Source organism: Mustela lutreola, chromosome X (genome assembly GCF_030435805.1).
Source record: "Mustela lutreola isolate mMusLut2 chromosome X, mMusLut2.pri, whole genome shotgun sequence".
Taxonomy (NCBI): Eukaryota; Metazoa; Chordata; class Mammalia; order Carnivora; family Mustelidae; genus Mustela; species Mustela lutreola.
Window position 1 is genome coordinate 41,047,260 of NC_081308.1, and position 18,694 is coordinate 41,065,953.

General features: G+C 43.8%; 1 protein-coding gene across 1 annotated transcript in view; it reads right to left on the bottom strand.

Annotated features, from left to right (window-relative positions):
- The window catches only part of SLC9A7 (solute carrier family 9 member A7), a 138,133-nt gene that overhangs the window by 67,133 nt on the left and 52,306 nt on the right, over nt 1-18,694 (bottom strand). The window contains exons 2-3 of the mRNA XM_059158749.1: nt 8,467-8,666; nt 5,267-5,344 (exon numbers count right to left, since the gene is read on the bottom strand). Of these exons, the coding sequence (XP_059014732.1) occupies nt 5,267-5,344; nt 8,467-8,666 (278 nt within the window). The remainder of the gene's footprint in view (nt 1-5,266; nt 5,345-8,466; nt 8,667-18,694) is intronic.

Sequence of the window (18,694 nt, forward strand, 5' to 3'; positions counted from 1 at the left end):
TTCCACTGTAACAAGTAATAACTGAAGTTACTCTAGAATAATGCTATTGAGCTATAAACATTGTGCTTTTAATCACTGAGTAAGCATGCAAGGGCTTAGTAAATTTCAGAGAAAACCACTGTGATTATATTAAGTTACAATAAGACAGAGAGAAAGTGTGTGTGTGTGTGTGTGTGTAAGTAGACCATTTTCATAGATCTAACCCAAACTATTTTACTCTTTTACTCTAGTGATTCAGCTAGTTGTTTCCAGGTCTAGTGAACCTTAGAAGATCATTACAGATAGGAGTTTGAAACTGATAAAGTATGAAAGTGATGCCTAAGGGGCTTTCCGCTTCATTCAGTGTCAGAAAACTGTGTCCTAAGTATCTGGTCTCAAGGCATCTTAAGTGTCTCCTGATATTCTTTTTGATTAATCTGTGGAGCCTGGGAAAGAGGGCCAATAGAGATGGAAATGGAGAAATGAAGAATAGTTTCATTTAAGATAGGCAAATTTATAAGTGTGTGTGTGTGTGTGTGTGTGTATATATATATATATATATATATATATATACATATATATATATATATCTGTAGCTACTTATACCAATATAAGATTTAGCAATCATTCAGAAAGAGATGGCAAAATTGTAATCCTCTCAATGCTTCTGTATATCCACTGGTTACCTTAACACACACACACACACACACACACACACACACAGAGATTTACTTCTCATAAAGTCATTAGGCTTGTGGGATACTGTGATGGAGAAAATCCCTGTTGCTGGGACCCTAAGCCACAGTTCTTATTCCTTAAGTCACAGGCTGTTTTATTTGGCCAATCAAAACCATTTAACAAAACCAGACAAACAAAACCCCCAAAACATCCTAATTTGATGGGGGCCGGGAATACTTTATTTAAAAATTTTAAGAGGCGAGACACCTGGGTGGCTCAGTCAGTTAAGTGTCTGCCTTCAGCTCAGGTCATGATCCCAGGGTCCCAGAATCCAGCCCTGCATTGGGCTCCCTGCTCAGCGGGGAGCCTGCTTCTCCCTTTCCCACTCCTGCGTGCTTGTGTTCCCTCTCTCTCTGTGTCTCTGTCAAATAAATAAATAAAGTATTTTTTTAAAAAAATAAATAATTTTAAAAGGCAAAAGAGTCCCAGTGTGCCTGCTGACTGCCTTAGGGAAGGACAGGGCCTAGGAAGAACTCAGCCTGGATTAAGCAGCCACCAGGAAGTGTGACCACATGGAGTGCTGTGGGTGTCCTCTGGCCTGTATTCTAAGCAGATGATACGGGGCCTTGACTTCAGCCTTCCCCAGTGCTTGGCCCTCCCTGCTGCTCTGAAGAAGGTGCCAAGAAATGCCTAGTGCCCCTAAGCTGCCTGCTCAGAAGAGAATTGTTCAAGGGCTTGTCACACCGCCAGTCACCAAGTGAGGGTGCTGCCTGTGTATATCACGGACACGTTATGTTTGCCTTTTAAGTGAGTCACTATCCGCAGTCTTTTACTTTAAGTGAATGTATTTAGCCACCCATGTTTTGAAAAAGCTAGATTTCAAAAAAAAAAAAAAAAAAAGAATCAACAACTGTGAGCGTAATTGCCTTTAAAAACTCCATCAAGGGCTTAAATCAGGGAGGGCTAGGGGTCTATGAAGACAGACGTGAGACCAAGGAAACTCGTGACGTATCCAGGGACAGATCTGAATACCAGAATTGCTTTCCCTTGCCACCCAGCTCTTGTTTAGGTGAACCATCTTGACAGGTGGTTTGAGTCCATTAAGTGAATTCATATTCATATTTGCCCAAACAAAAAATCAGGAATGTAAGAGCTGCAGATTCTCCTCCTGGGAGGTTGGTTCTCAGGGAGTGTGGGCTGCCAAAGATCTGGTAGTGTTTGTGGGGGCCAGGGACGAAGCGGGTGCGGACTAGAGCCTGGTGGAGACTTAATTGTCCCTGTGTATTCGATGCCATGCTCGAGGGCATCTCAATTTTAGGACATGCTGGATTTGGTCCCCAGGCTGGGTGTGGGAGCAAGGGGCAATGAAAATTGCACCCTTTGGTGCCCTTGTGCAAGCTCCTGGGCTGGAAGGACCTGGGCATGAGGGAGGCCCAGGACCCACCTGGAGAGGACAGTGCACATGTTAGTGGAAAGATGGGTCTGTGCTTCAGACTGTTTGCAGGTAGAGCTGAACCTGAGACCTAGTCTGCGGGCTTGCGGAGAATCTGGATCTTGTGGGAGGTCGAGCGGTGCAGATGCAGGGAGTGGGGGGCAGGATCAGGTGCGCACTACAGCTCCCAGGCCTGCCAGGGGCAGGACTGGCCAGGAGACCGTGGGTACAGGAGGACCAGCATCATTGGGAGGCCTTCCTGGCTGCAGTGTGGTTGTGCGGGGGAGCTGAGTGGCCCCAGTGTGCAGGGGGGTGCAAGTGTTGGCTGCACATAGAGCATGCTGCTTTTAGCATTCATGGTCTGTGTAGCGAGTCCCCATGCTCAGGTCCAGAGGGTCCCACTGAAGAGTGAAGCAGACAGCCTGTGCACAGACACCAGACCTCCAGCCCCTCCACGCGGCCACCGTGCCACATGTGTGCCTTTGCCCGGGCCGGCCCGCACTGAGAGGAGGGCTTGGTGTCAGTGCGCACGTCTGAGAAGCTGACTCCACACTGCCCAGTGACTCTCTCACGGTCTTGTTCATCTCAGAGATTGTTCCAGGGCACATGTGAGGGTGATTTCCATCACAAATTTATTTGAAAATCAACAAATGAAAATATTTTAAATGGGCAACAATAGATATTTGAATGATTTGTGATAATGAACTAGAGCCTTTGAAACTGTTATCTTAAATGTGTATTTGTTGATATACAAAGATATCTTTGACCCATATAAATAAAAGCACTTACACATACACATGCACACAAATTAGGAATAGAAATCTGCCAGTCCAAATACACCCATAACATATTCTAAAATGCCACACACACATACGACACATACATACATAATTACCCATCGCCATTCATATTTGTTGATAGGAACTGGAATTTTACGCCTTGGCAAGAAAGGTAGACCCTGTCACTTCCTTGTGTATTACTACACTTAGCACTCGACTCTCTGCTTCACAGAGTACGAAGTACTTTCACACAGAGGAGCCCATCCAATTGTCACAGCTACCCCATTACGAAGGTGCTTGGGGGACCACTGTGCATGAGAGGCATCTAAGGCTCAAAGGTGCGGTGTGAGGCACCCAGAGTCCCACATCCACCAAATGGCAGCACCAGACCCGGAAAATGGGTCTTTCCAGGGAATCACACTCACTGCACCAGCCACCCTTCTCAACTCCTACCACACCCTTCTTGGGAGGAAAGTACAGCACTTCCCAGTCCTAAGTCCTGGGTACTAGTGGAATCCTAGGTCTTTCATCTTCTTTTTTAATTGGCCGGTCATGTGCGGCTTCCATGGCCATGACTAGTTCAGTCTGCCCTACTTTTCCTTCTCCATTTCAGGATGGCAAAAAGAGACAAAGGAGATGGCATAGCCCTGGCAAAGTCTTCAAGAATATGAACCCAAGACAGATCAGGATGAGAAGGTGTACTATTCTAAGACTTGTATTTTTACTCCTCCCATTCCTCACTGGTGAATGTTACCATGAGACTCAGAGACAGAGAGACTGAGAGAGAGAGACCGAGAGAGAGTTTGGTGGGAGGAGTTCACAAGACATGAAGGCTTCTCTAGGTGAATTCTGTCCCTGACAATGGGCCCTGGAAGCAAACGGAGCGGTAGCACAAAATCGAAGCCGATTCCAATGATATTTTTTCAAGTTTGGAAAAAGAAAAAGAAAAAAAAAAAGCTCATGTCCGCATGACAACTACATGTGCATAGGTCAAAGGGTCTGAATGTATCTGTTTCCATACCCACAGCGAAGTGGTGGAATGGTTATTACACGCTTAAATGACGGCAGCCTTAATTACAGATGGCAAAACCCTGTAAGAACCACTATTTCGGTGCCACTGTAAGGACTATTTAAAAAGGAAAGAGACTGAACTAAGAGCAGATAGCCCAAAATACTGGCATTTCAAAAACAACTTAAATTGGTAACTGGCAAAGCCTGTTATTTGTTTTTCTTCTGGGAAAATAAGGCTGACACAGGGAAGGCTCTGCTGAACCTAGAGTATTTCTCAGCCCTTAGAATGGCTTTCACAACCAGTGATTTGGTTTCATTTTAAACAACTATGACCTTGATGATACATTAAGATTAGTTATTTAAGATACCAAATTATTTATCACCCATTCGCTCTGATACAGAGTTCCCAAATTCTTCACTTACATAGAGGATAACATTACTTAAAACCATAAAATCACCTCCTGTCTGTCACGTGTCAATCACTGCCATACAGATTTACACACTTCCGGAACTCCCCAGAGCAGTCAGAAAAAGGATATACCCTTTGGTCCAGAAAACCTAAATCTGGAGGGAGAGAGTAGGATACAGAGGGATAGCCTTTTAAAAAAAAAAAAAACTTTCTATTTTGGAGTAATTACAGATTCACAGAAATTGCAAAGATAGTACGGAGGGGTCCTGTGTACCTTCACCAGGTTTCCTCTACCAGTTAGACCTCATATAGTCATAGTACAAGATCAAAACCAGGAAACCGACATTGGGACAAAGTGTGTGAATGGTTCTGTGTTCTTTTATCATATAGGTAGCTTCATGGACCCACCCTTTGTTCTCCATCCCTATACATCCCTATACTTTGGTCCTGCCTAGAACACTAGATAAATGAAATCATACAGTACGTGACCTTCTGAGGTGAGATTTTTTTTTTTTTTTTTTTTTTGTCCCTCAGCCTAACACCTTTGAGGTACGGCCATGTGTTTCACCATGCACCTACAGCGCGACATTTTGGTTGTTTCTGGACTGGGGCAATTATGAATTGAATTGCTCTGAGCAATGAAATATAGGCTTCTGGGTGAACGTGAGTTTTCATTCCTCTGGGAGGAAATCCTCAGGAAAAACCCATGGGGTCGTGTGGTAGTTTCAACTTCAGTTTTGCAAGAAACCATGAAACTGCTTTCCAGAGTGGCCACGCCAGTTTACATTCCTACCAGCGACGTAGGAGCACTCCTGATTTTAAAACAGATGAATCATGGATGATGAGACAACTATAGTCTCTGAGTGGGTGCAGAACACAGTAATAAGCAATGTGGGAAAAGGAAAAACTAGAAAATTATGTAGGTACGTTAACACAGAGATTCCCGTGCTTTAAGAAATACTGGCAAAAATCTCTTACCTTCTTTAGACTGTAGCCAGCATGGAAAATTATGGGAGGCAGAAGGATGTTGAAAAAGACCTCTGGATCAAACGTTACCTGAAAGTTTAAAAAGAAAAAAAAGTCAAAGGTAGGAGGAGGCTGTCTGGATCTGACTCTTGATTTCAGGATCCTGAGTTTAGGTCCAGTGTCAGGCATGGAGCCTGCTTAAAAAAAAGAGAAGGGAGAAAAGTCAATTTCTAGTTTAATACCAGTTGGTGCAGGGCAGCTGGGTGGCTCAGTGGATTAAGCATCTGCCTTCAGCTCAGGTCATGATCTCAGGGTCCTGGGATCAAGCCCCGCATCAGGCTCTCTGCTCGGCAGGGAACCTGCTTCACCCCTTTTTTTTCCTGCCTCTCTGCCTACTTGTGATCTCCCTCTGTCAAGTAAATAAATAAAATCTTTTTAAAAAGATACCAGTTGGTGGTATAATATCTGCTTAATATTTGAAGCCAATGGCTAAAACGTTTGAATGTTCGAAGCAGATAAGATAAATGTGAAAGATGGCAGACTCGTTACAAGAGCGATGCCGCAGATGCCCCTGTCGAAGGCCATGTTCTTCTCCACAAAGCACTCCGACTTCCTATTTAAAAGGAACAGATCAGTGCAAGTGTGAGGACTCACAGAAAGCTTCACGCCAATGCTTTTTAAATGAGAAATAAAAACACCTTGATTTTCATCAAGCTTTTATGATGGTTCAAATCAATAAAAGACGCTGTTATGATTGGTTAATTTTCTGGACCCTCCCAAAGAATGGCTTTTGACACCATTCTATTGAATTTAAGTCTCTTTTGAGTGGTCAGCCTTTTGGGAGACCTGATGTGGCCTGGATCAGGGTTGCCAACAATGCTAGTAGATTTCTCAACATCACCATGAAAATTCGGCAGTTTAGGGGGACTAAAATTACTTTGTAGTCTTGATACCCAGAAACCACTCTGAAACTATTAAAGAGCAAAATCTTATCACATCCAGAAAAGAATTAAGGAGTCTATATTTCCCTCAAACTTTCTAAATAATTTGCTTATGTTGGTAGATTGATTAATTAATTAATTTCAAAACTTCACTCTAATTATTAAAAGTCAAGTTAGGGGGTGCCTGGGTAGCTCAGTCAGTTAAATGTTTGACTCTTAATTTTGCCTCAGGTCATGATCTCAGGGTTATGAGAGGGAGGCCTGTGGGGGACTTCATGCTGGGCATGGAGCCTGCTTAAGATGCTCTCTCTCCCTTTCCCTCTGCCCCTCCCCACACTGCTCTCGGTCTCTTTAAAAAAAAAAAAAAAGTCAGCATTTCTCTTCAGAAACTGGTAATGTTAACCGAGAAACCATTGGGAGAAATGGTTCTCGCAAATTTCATTTTATTCCATCTTCTTGCTGAAGACAGGGGTAGTATGAAAAATGTGGACTGTCAGAATGAGAAGGGGCTTTGGACAATACCCAGTATGAGGATGCTGGGGCCACAGTCACATGGGACCAGCACGAGAGTTTCCTGCCAGCTACTCCAGTACTGTGCAGGGAGCCACCTCAGCGTATCTCTTCTCCCCTCAGCTAACAACAATCATCTCAGCCTTGTATGCTCTCCCACCTTTGATTCATGCAGCCAAAGTTTAAACAGAACAGATGTGAATCAACGTTTTCCTAAAGGTAACAGGAGCAAAAGTCAACATCACCTTCTATTATGATCTAAAAGATGTAAATGGGTTGAGTTCTTTTCCTTTTCTCCCCCATCCTATCCACTACAGACTCAAGCTGCCATTTCAAAACAGCCATGAGCATGGTGATTACACTGAGTATCTTTCTCAGTGGCATTTAATTTCACAGATGTTTATGAAAATCCCAGGCATTCTTATGAGTGGTTGAGGGCAAAGAGTTCGCTATGACTGCCTTTATGGACACAGACAAGATGGACATGTTTAATGCTCCAGGTTGAGAATAATTTTCTTAAGGATTAGGGTAGATCCTAAAAACAATAAGAATTTAATTTGTGGAACACAGGCTACATCCTGCCTTTGACCGCAAGCCTTTGCACACATTAGCCTTGTTCTTTATGAAAGAAGCTCCCTAAGGCCTAGATTGCCCAGAGCTTAGACAAAAGTCTCCCTGCTGATAAGCCTGGGTCTATACAGTTAGAGAGTATATGTGGATAAATACAGATATCTTGGGCGCCTGGGTGGCTCAGTGGATTAAGCCACTGCCTTCAGCTCAGGTCATGATCTCAGGGTCCTGGGATCGAGTCCCGCATCGGGCTCTCCTGCTCAGCAGGGAGCCTGCTTCCTCCTCTCTCTCTCTGCCTGCCTCTCTGCCTACTTGTGATCTCTCTCTGTCAAATAAATAAATAAAATCTTAAAAAAAAATACAGATATCTTGCTTCTCTTGGAAATCACCTGAGTGAAGAGATATATGATCCTTTTGTTGTGTATTCTAGCTACTCTCGACATCAAATGAGAAACAGTTGCTGGACTCAAATTCTAAGACAACAAGGTATTCCCCTCCAAAAATTCATTAAGCCTTTGGCATCACTCACCCATAAGAATGGGCACTAAATAAATATTTGTAGAATACAGCAAAAGAACCAGGAAGAACTAAGACTTACAATTGGGAACACTGAATAAATGAGCTTAAAGTAAAACCAATCTTTTTAAAATTTTAATTTCTTTATTTGAGAGAGGGAAAGACTAATAGAGCAGGAGTGGGGGAAGAGACAGAGGGAGAGGGAAAAGCAGACTCCCCTCTGAGAAGGGAGCCCGATGCAGGACTCAGTCCCAGGACCCTAGGATCATGACCTGAGCCAAAGGCAGATGCTTAACTGACTGAGCCACTCAGGAGCCCAGAGTAAAACCCATCTTATTTTAAGAAAGAAACAACCCCATCCTTAAACCATAGCAAGAGACATAGTAAAGGAGAGATGGGGGTGGCGAGATAGGCTGAGTGGTGATGTCCAAACCCCCTTACATAACGTGGCAGGCCACATCAGCTCCTGATCCTGACAAGGCTCACAGGCTCAAGTTTCCATCTGATTCTTTCTTCTCATCATCATAGCCCCAAAACTTCCTAGCAAAACTGGGAGCGGGGAACATTTACCCATGCTCCAGGAGTTTGAAAGGATTTCTCTCCATGAGGCCAACATGGAATCAGAAAGTAAAAAACCATGTCAGGACCCCAGTGGCTGAGTGCACCCCAGCTCACCTTCCTCAGCATGTCATTTTGCTCCACACTGTTGATCTTGCCAGGGCTGATTTCTCCTTTCAGGGTGTATTCGAAGAACTTCCCGCTGACGTTCACTAATAAGGTGCTGAAGGCCCTGTCTTCCTGAGTACAGCTGAGTGACTTGTCATGACCGCTGGTGGCAGGGGTGCCGTACCTCAAGATCACCCCAACGATGAGCCCTGAAACAGTGCAGGGGGAAAAAAAAACCCACCATCAGGCCTACGGAAGGACAGAAAGAGAACATAATGACATGGTCGATTTGCAACAAGTAAGAAACACAAAGGTCATCTTAGAGCCCAGGCATGAAGTGTGTATTTTAGAAGCAGATACATACTCCCTCCAAAGGGTTAACATCGTCCCGCATGAGTCCCTCCTGCACCAGGAGGATGAGGCTGGACAGCACCTTTCCTGGTTATTATGGCACTGAGTATTTTCTCCAAGAGATCGTGTCTCTCGTTTCTTGGGCTTCTGGTGGAGGAAGATGGAATGATAAGAAGCAAAGCCTTTCTTGCCAAGGACAGCACAAAGCAGAACTGCCAAGCTTTGATCTGTACCAGCAACAGCCCTCAGGCCAGGCCTGTGGCCATCTGCCAGCAAGGACCAGGCCACAAGAATTTCTTGCTCCTAAAAATGCAACTTGCTTTTTGCCACACACCAGAGGAAGGGGTGGGGGGCATGGAGACAGAAAGAAAAGAAATGCTTTTGTTTAGGTCATTTCAACTGCTGCGTGTCATGAAGGAAGTAATTCTGTCTCTCGGGGAGCTCCACACTCCAGTGCAAATTATTATGATCCTGATCTGAGGACTGTAGAGCTGTCTTCTTGGAGCTGTGGGCTAGGATACAGCTAAAATAATGAGCTACAAGTCTTGAGGTCTCATTCCATTCATAGGTGGGGTTTCCCATTAGGGGGGAACAAACCCCAGCAAACCTGTGGATAAGCATGGGATTCCACAGCAAAGGAGTGTGGCTCCCTTGGTCCTGAACAGGAGTCCCACATGCTCAAGTAAAAGTGAGTTATATGTGAAGAAAACATAAATTGCCATGAGACACTTTCTATGGTTCTCTTAGGAAGAAGATTTCTGACTTCTATCTTCTGTTGTTTGCTAGCGGTATTAAAAGACAGAATGGTAAACATGCTCCCCATCTCGTTTTGCCACTAATGGAGGAAGTTCCATGGGAAAAAGAAAGTTCTATATTTACTATATTCTGTGCATAATGTTCTATAATCTCACTTATCACCAAGACATATGAGAACTCACAAGACATTGTAGAAGAACAAACAATATAGGAAATATGGAAAAACAAATTTTTTTTAAAGGTTTATTTATTTATTTGAGATAGAGTGAGAGCACAAGGTTGGGGGGTGGGCAGAGGGAGAGGGAAAAGCAGGCTCTTGGCTGAGCGGGGAGACTGATGTGGGGCTCGATCTCAGGATGCTGGGATCATGACCCGAGCTGAAAGCAGATGCTTAACAGACTGAGTCACCCAGGCGCCCTTAGAAAAATACGGTTCTTTAATCCAAACTCTTTGTCAGTACTGCATTATTATTATTATTATTTAAGATTTTATTTATTTATTTGACAGAGAGAGAGAGATCACAAGTAGGCAGAGAGGCAGGTGGGGGGTGGGGGGGTGGAGGCTCCCCCTTGAGCAGAGAGCCCAATGTGCGGCTCGATCCCAGGACCCTGAGATCGTGACCTGGGCCGAAGGCAGAGGCTTAACCTACTAAGCCACCCAGGTGCCCCTATCATCATCATTATTATTAAAGATCTGTATTAATACTTGCAGCTTGTTGACCTTCATGAAAAAATCAAATTATAAAAGTTTATTACAAAACAAGGTTCTCAACAGTCTCAACCAGATATAAAACAGTTTCAAAACCTTTAAAGGTGTAGGAGAAAAAGCCAGCCTTTAAAGAAAAACATGTTGGTCACTACCACAAAAAAAAAAAAAAAAAAAAAAAAAAGAAAAAAGAAAAAGATGTTGTCTTCAGGGAACAAATAACAAAAACCCCGTAATGCAGATCGTTCTGGTCATCAGGTCAAAGGGCAAGCACTTGAGGCCTTCAGCACCAATCTTTGGTTCAGGTCTTCCTGCTGCCATTTCATACTCATTTCTTCTTTCTTGTTGGGTTACTAACCGGGATAACATGGGAGATGGCAAGCCAGCACTTAAGTCTCCCCTGCTCAGCCTCTGAATGGACTTCCCAGCTGCGGTCTCTTGGCCAGCTTGGGCGGCAGGGTTTCCTGGGTGTCTGTGCTGCTAACTGGAGTTGGGGAGGCCACTGAGGTGGCTGCTGGCCTTGGGTCCCTTCTTGATGTTTCCTGCTCCCCTTCATGGCTGTCCTAGAGAATCGCAGTCTCTAACCCTGAGGGATCCTGTGTGTCCCCGTCTACCCTGTTCTCCTGTACCCTGGTTCTCAACGCCCTTCTTGCTTCTCCCTACACAGGAGGCCTGGAAGACCCTGGTCAACACTCAGAAGGTTTCTGCATGGTGTAAGGTGTGCACAGCTGGGCCTGGTGTCCTCTTCCTTTCCCCCCATTCTCTACATTTGCTGCCTCCACACCCTTTTCTCCATCAAGAACATCGAACCCCATGGTTTCTTCACCCTCTGCTCTGGGAAGGTGCTTCCTGGGGCTTCTTTATCTTTATGACAGTCTCATGTACAAGTATGGCTTCATGTATCTCTTCATGTATCGCTTCATGTCATTCCTGTGGATGAAACCAGACCTGTTTCTGATACTGAACCATTTTACCATTCTTGACACTTTTGTCACGATGACCTTTTTGTCCCTGCTGGTGGGCCCTCACTCCCTCCATCCTGCCCACAGAGCCACGCTGGGTGGTGGCATAGCTGCTCAGGGTCACAACGCTGGGACTGGTGCCCGGGGCCAGCTGTGGCAGCCGCAGCTCCTCACTGGGGATGACGATGATGAGGTCGCCATAGTGGGGCTCTGCTCAAGGTTCTCTGGGTTGCTCTCCACGCCACATGGAGCTCCTATCTGTTTTTGTTGTTGTTGTTGTTTCTTCACTCCCTGGTCAGGCAGTGATTTTCTGAGCAAGCTTTACAGGACAAGAGACGATTCCATGGCCCTTCGACACTCATCATAACACAGAGTCTGAAGGCTACCTGTTACACCATTTAACTGCAGTGTCTTCATCAGGAAACCAAAGCAAATCATTTACAGCAGCAGACTGTGCTCCTCCCAGATCAATGGCTGTTTCCCATAACTCACTGTTTCTTCATGGGTTACCTCATTATTGATGCAGGGAACTAGAAGGTAAGCCATGCTAGCCCAGGGCCTTCAAGATGGCTGCTACTCTAATGAAAGAGGAGGCGTGATACTGTCATTTACAATAGGAAATGTATACTTGGCCTCTGTCCCAATTTCCTGATACACAGCTTCTACAGCCCTCAGAATCCTCCCGGAGAGATAAGTGTCTTTTTGTATGCTAATAAGATGACTGGTGGCTGGGGGCTCCTGGACTGTCCTTAGGATGGGAGTCGGTTGCCAAAGTAACAACCTTATGATTACGGGGTTGAAAAACTAAAGCCCAAGCCAAAACTCCAGGGAGGGGAGGGGGCAAGCCGTAGAGTTAATCACATGGCCAGTGATTTAATTCACCATGCCGAAGTAACGGGAGGCTCAGAGAGCTTCTGGCGTGGTGAAGGTGTGGAGGCGCGGGGAGAGTGGTGCACCCACACGGCCGGAAGCTCCGCACTCCCTCCTTCATGCCTTGCCCTAGGCATCTCTTCCATCTGGCTGTTCCTGAGTTATATCCGTTTATAATAAGCCTGCAGTAAAATAAGTAAACTATTTTCCTGAGTTCTTTGAACCATTCTACAAATGACTGAACCTGAGGAGGGTGTCATGGGAAGCCCTGATGTGTAGCTGGTCAGCCAGAAGCACAGGTGACCACCTGGGACTTGTGATTGACATCTGAAGTTGGGGGGGGGGCTCTTGTGGGACTGAGCCCTTACCCTGTGGGAGTGGATGCCGTCTCCAGGTAGTGTGAGAATTGAGTTGAATCATAGGCCGCTCAGTGACTACCCACATGAGAGTTGGAGAACTGCTTGGTGTGGGAAAATCCCCACACATCTGGTTACAGAAGTGTTGGGTGTGAGTACTGTGTAAAGGGGAAACAGGAGGTTTTTTTCTCCTTATAGGAGTTTTATATTTGCAGACACATTCCTCAATTACAGGAAATGCCCTCACAGTCTCTCCCAGTAACCACCACTATCATACTAGGAGTGCTATTAACAGACGAATACTGTTTGTATAGACAGATAAAACGTTTCCCTCTCTACCTGGGCCCAATGCGCCCGTTTTAAAGATGGGAGACAGTGAAGACAGCAAGGACAACACCATCCTGATAGTTTTGACCAAAATGGTACCAAGCAACAGGATACACTGCTAACTCAAGGTAGACTTTGAGTTACTTCTCAAGCATCTTAGATTCATATTTATTATCACTGTAGTTCATGGCACAAAGGAACAGAGTCATCGCTATGATATTAAGTTCATGTTTACTGTCTTTCACTTAAAAAAAAAAAAAGATATTAGGGGGCGCCTGGGTGGCTCAGTGGGTTAAGCCTCTGCCTTCAGCTCAGGTCATGATCTCAGGGTCCTGGGATTGAGCCCCGCATCGGGCTCTCTGCTGGGCGGGGAGCCTGCTTCCCCCTCTCTCTCTGCCTGCCTCTCTGCCTACGTGTGATCTCTTTCTCTGTCAAATAAATAAATAAAATCTTTAAAAAAAAAAAAAAAGGAAGACTAACCCCCACCCCCAACATACAGCAGATATACGTGCCCATCCAAAAACTGGTGGTATGAGGAAGGAATTTAATTTTGGACAAAGTGTGGTTCAAAAACCCCCTGTGGCCATTAAAGAAACTAGGCCCCAGGAGTCAGGTGCCAGTTCCTGCTTTTGTGACTGAAGCTGTTGGGAGGATAGTTGAACAAGTCGACGCTCAGCTAGCTGTAATTCTAGATTGCCATCCACCTGCTGTAATATTTAGATGTCTCTATTAATAAGCCTTTGTTAAGGAGTTGGGGAACAGGTACATGGACGCACTGTTCTCTAAGGAGGTCTCACTTCCACTGTATGAGCAGTTGGGAGTAGATGATCACCAGTTCGGTCTGGCTACCACTGTGGGCTTGTTTAGAGCACACGGGGGTTGTTCTGAGCTCAAAAGCATCATCTGAAATTCTGAGAAAAGAAAGCACTTTGTTCCACACCCAGTTACACAGTGTATGAAGAAAGTAAATATAATTTTGAAACATTTCCATTTGTAATCACTTCCTCCTTCCTACTCTCGGCCCCAGGCAACTACTGATCTACTTCCTGCCTGAATAGATTTGCCTTTTCTGGACATTCCCTCTAAATAGAATCATAACGTATGTAGTCTTTTGTGTCTGGCTTTTTCATTAAGTGTAATGTTTACAAGGTTCATCTGTGTGCAAAGTAGCAATACTTCACTACTTTTGACTCCTGAATAGTATTCTACCATATGAATAGACCATATTTTGCTTATCCATTCACCAAATAAGCATTTGGGTTGTTTCCACTTTTTTGCTATTATGAATAATGCTGCTCTGGATAGTTGCATACAAGTTTCCATGGAGATACGTTTTCATTTCTCTAGGATAGATCTGCAGGAGTGGAACTTCCGGGTCATATGGTAAATCTGTGTTTATTATTATTTTTTATGTTTATTATTTTTAAAAACTGCCAAATTTTATTCCCACTTGGGAAACTGTGTACCTTGAGATTCACCCAAGTAGTGAATTAACACTCCTTCTGACTGTTGACTCGGACTCCACTGTATGAATATACAAGAGTTTCTTTATCCATTCCCCTGCTGAGGGATAGCTGGCTTGTTTCCAGCTTTTGGCAAGCACAAGTTAAGCTGCTTTGAACATCCATGAACAAGGTTTTATGTGAATGGACTTTCATTTCTTTAGAGTAAATACCCAGAGTGGGGATGTTCAGTCACAGGGCAAGTGTGTGTTTATTGGAATCCGCCAAACCATTTCTCAGAGTTACTATGCCATTTTGTGCCAACCCCTTCCCCTCAAGCAGTGAGTGAGAGTTCCAGTTGCTCCACAGCTGATAACTCTTGCTAATATACCAGAAAATCTGTGTGTGACTCACCAAATAGCCAGCTTGGCAGTAATGCTACCCCGATAGAGGACGACTGATGAAAGAAAGAAACGAGTCCATAGCTCATTAAGACACAAGTTCTGTCTTGTCCTGACCAGTGTATGAGACACTAAAATAGTGCAAATCAAGCCCATCAGTCAAGAGTTTGACCTCCAATCCAATGCCCCTCTTCTCCAGAAGGTGACATTCCAGAGAGATTTGACTGAGGCCAAGATGGAACACATTTTTATGATTCAAGATGACCATCAATTATAAGTAGTTTCCCAAATATGGAATGTCACAGTTAGGAATTTTAAAAAAATGATCTTAGGTCTTAGATATCTGCTTAATAAAACCAGATATGGGAAAAATCATTGTATTGTCCCATGAAGCTCCTGGGTAAGCCACCCCAAAACCTTCCCATCCTTGCTGTGCCATACAGCACTTCTCCACACGTGACCATATACCATATACCCTTCTGACAATCTTTATAAAATGAAGATCCTCATTCTAGTGTAGAATGAAAGAGTAGAAGAGCCTTTCAGTGAAATCTAGGACCAGGGAGGGAGACTTAGGCTCCATGACTGAACTTTCAACTAGAGGAGTCCAACATGGTACCCAAGTGTAGGATGATTACACTTGCCATATTCTAGGTGGGGCCTATGCTGGCTCAACATTTCCAGGGCTGGAGGGATTCTTTCTGCCTGATCTAGGGTTACAGTCTCAGTAATCCCATAATTGCCACACCCCTAAACCACACTCTCCAACCTCTGCCACTAATCAATGAGACATTTTGACCTGGTTCCTTTGTCTCCCAATTGGTTCAAAATTTTGGTAGGGAATAGAGTATCACCAATTAAACCCCTCGAACAACAATGGTATAGATGACCACCCATATTCTTAAACACATTTTCTTAAAAATGCTTTTAAAATGAAATTCATAGATATGTCTGAGTGGAAGATAATGGGAAGCCAGCAAATTCATGGATTAGGTCTAAGGACCTTTCAAATTATAGTACTGTTTTTCTGTTTTAGGTCAGGTAAATGATTTATTTGTTTCTGCCTCATACTCTGCCATTTTCCAAAATCAAGGACAGTACCTCTGGCTAAGTCATCACTCAACATATTTTAACAGCTGTTTTGTGTATTTCCCCTTCAATTAAACACATTAATCAAATTCAAGTCAACTGCCAAAGGCCTACAAAGGTTACTATAGTGGACTGTCACCCGTTTTCCTGACGTGTTTGCTGCTCTTTAAAGGCTAAGCCAACTTTCAGATGAACACCAGCTACTCTTTGACATAAATTCATCAATCTTTCCTCTGAGCTTCTGCCTGCAATTCTCTCCGCATGCTGTCTTTCCTAATCATCCTCACAAGGTTAAGCCCTACTTAACCTTCAAGTCACAATATAGTTGTCACTTCTTCTAGGCAGGGAAGCCCTTCCTGATACCTCAGGACTGGACTGGATTCTCCACAATCAGGGCTGCCCTCATAGAATTCCACATGAAAGATGCTCCCTGGAATTGTTCAGTGCACAACCTACACAACTGTATGCGACTGCCCTGCTCACCAGGCATTTCCAGAACATAGTCTCTCATAGTGACCATTTTGTCAGAGCAATGACTGCACTGCACTGTGAAGTTGTTTTAACTACCCCCGCCATATACCCAGTGCTAATTCTCACAAGGGCAAGGCTCAGTGAGCACTCATTAGCCATTCCTGCATCTGACCCACCACAGCCACACAATAAATGACAGTAGACTAGGGGGACATTAGACAGTAGTCACCTGTTAAAAAGAATTACCTTACGTGAATTATAGGAAAAGATATTTAGTTCTGAACTTCAAGAAAGCAACTACTTATTTTCAATCTCTTACCTGCCATAAAATCCAAGGGTACTCACATTTATTAGCCTTTAGAATTTGGCACAAATTAATGAATACAATTCAAGTACTCTCACAGGTTAAAAAAAACCCTTCCAATGGCTTTTATGAGGCGTATTATAGAATCTATGTACCTAGAGGCTCTGAAAGTTAAGGAATATTGCAAATAAACGAACGCACTAAGCACAGTTATCTTTGAGAGCCATGAAACTGGAGTACACAACAGCAACTACATTTGCTGCTCTAGTGACTGCAGTAACTGAGGGATGGCTGAGCCTTAAACTGAAATAAATGCAAATATACAGACACACGCAAGTGAGAAGGTGGGGTTTTGATAAATGAACAGAACCATACTCACCAAAGTTTTAACTGATGAAGGTATATTTTTGCAAATTAAAGAAAACAAAACCTATTTAAGAATTCACCTGAATTCAAAGACTATTAACCAAAATAAATTATCTCCTATGGGCTGAACTGTGTTCTCTCAAACTTCCTATGTTGAAGCCCTAACCAACCCCCGTCACCCCAACCACGGGACTGAAATTTGGAGGAAAGGCTGTTGAGGAGGAAATAGAGGTTAAGTGAGGTCATTAAGAGGGACCATCATCTGATAGTTTTGGTGGCCTTATAAGAAGAGGAAGAGACACCTGCTCCATCTTCCCATGCATACATGCACAGAGGAAAGGCCACATGGGGACACAGCGAGAAGGTGGCTGTCTGTGAGCCAGGAAGAGAGGCCTCACCAGAACTCAGCTATGCTGGTGCCCTGATCTCAGACTTACAGCCTTCAGAACTATGAGAAATAAATTTCTCTTAAGCTTCCCAGTCTATGGTATTTTGTTAATAGCAGCCACGAGCTGACTAATATACTGCCTTTCTGAGAAATCACAGGGGGCTTCTCTAGACTACCAATAATAGCCTTGCAGCTAACTCCCACCTGACCTCACAACTAGGAAGCCTTTCTTTTACAGATGAGAAGTTAAGGTCCCACTGCTCTAACATAGGGTCCTTAACCACCACTCCACAGATGGTTTCTGTCTTCTCTTTTCCTATACCACCATCATGATGACTCTTCTTAATCTTCCAAAGGAGACTTTCACCATATTGCCCTCCCGGCATGAACTCAGACTTCTGTAGAAAGTATTTTTGGGGCATATGGGTGGCTCAGATGGTTGAATGTCTCCCTTCAGCTCAGGTCATGATCTCCAGGTTCTGGGATCAAGCCCCAAGTCAGGCTGTCGGTTCAGCGGGGAGTCTGCTTCTCCCTCTCCCTCTACCCACTACTTGTGCTCTCTCTCTCCTCTCTCAAGTGAATAAACAAAATCTTTTTTAAAAAAGTATTTTCCTAGGGCACTAGCCAAGAAACTACCATACCTCTGTTCTCTCTGATCAGAACTGATGGAGCCAGACAAAAGATTAATTTTCATTAATGCTTTTAAAACAGTACCTACTCAGGAAAATGCTGAAATGTATTGTGTTTAGAAATTCAATCAGAGGCACACAATACATATTTTTTTTTAACTCAAATGATTGATACAACAATTCAAAAAAAAAGGACAAAGATTTAAAGTTAAATTGATGATGACCTATATCAGTAAGTGAACCAGAGTAAGACTACAAAAAACTTTATTATGAAATATATCAGACACTCAAAAATACAAGTATAGTACCTATAAGGGATAAAGAATAAATATAATTGGGAAAGAATACACATGGGGGGTTCAAAGGAACTGGTAATTTTTGTTTCTTAAGCTGGACAGTAAATAAAGTGTTTATTCCACTTTTTCAGTTTTATACATTATTTTGTGTATTTAATATACTTCACAAGATTTTATCACGCTAAGAGTGGTCTACCAGACCTCTAGGGGGCTATCACTGAGTTTAATCAACAGCGCCTTACCAAGAGAGCTAAGCACCATTTATATTCTTCCCAATCCAGATCTGAACTTGCCCTCATCATCCCACCCTCTGGAAGCTACTACCCTGAACGGGGTGTTTATTATGCCCTTAGAGTGTAATTGTGGATCTATGTTGTTTCATTCTGTATGTCTTCGAATTATGTGTGATGTGGATTATTCGGTGACTTGCTTTTATCACCCCAGAATGCGCTTATGAGAGCCATCCACGTTCAAATGTGGCTCTGGTCATTGTGTGTCACCGCGGTGTCACGTTTGAGCATTTG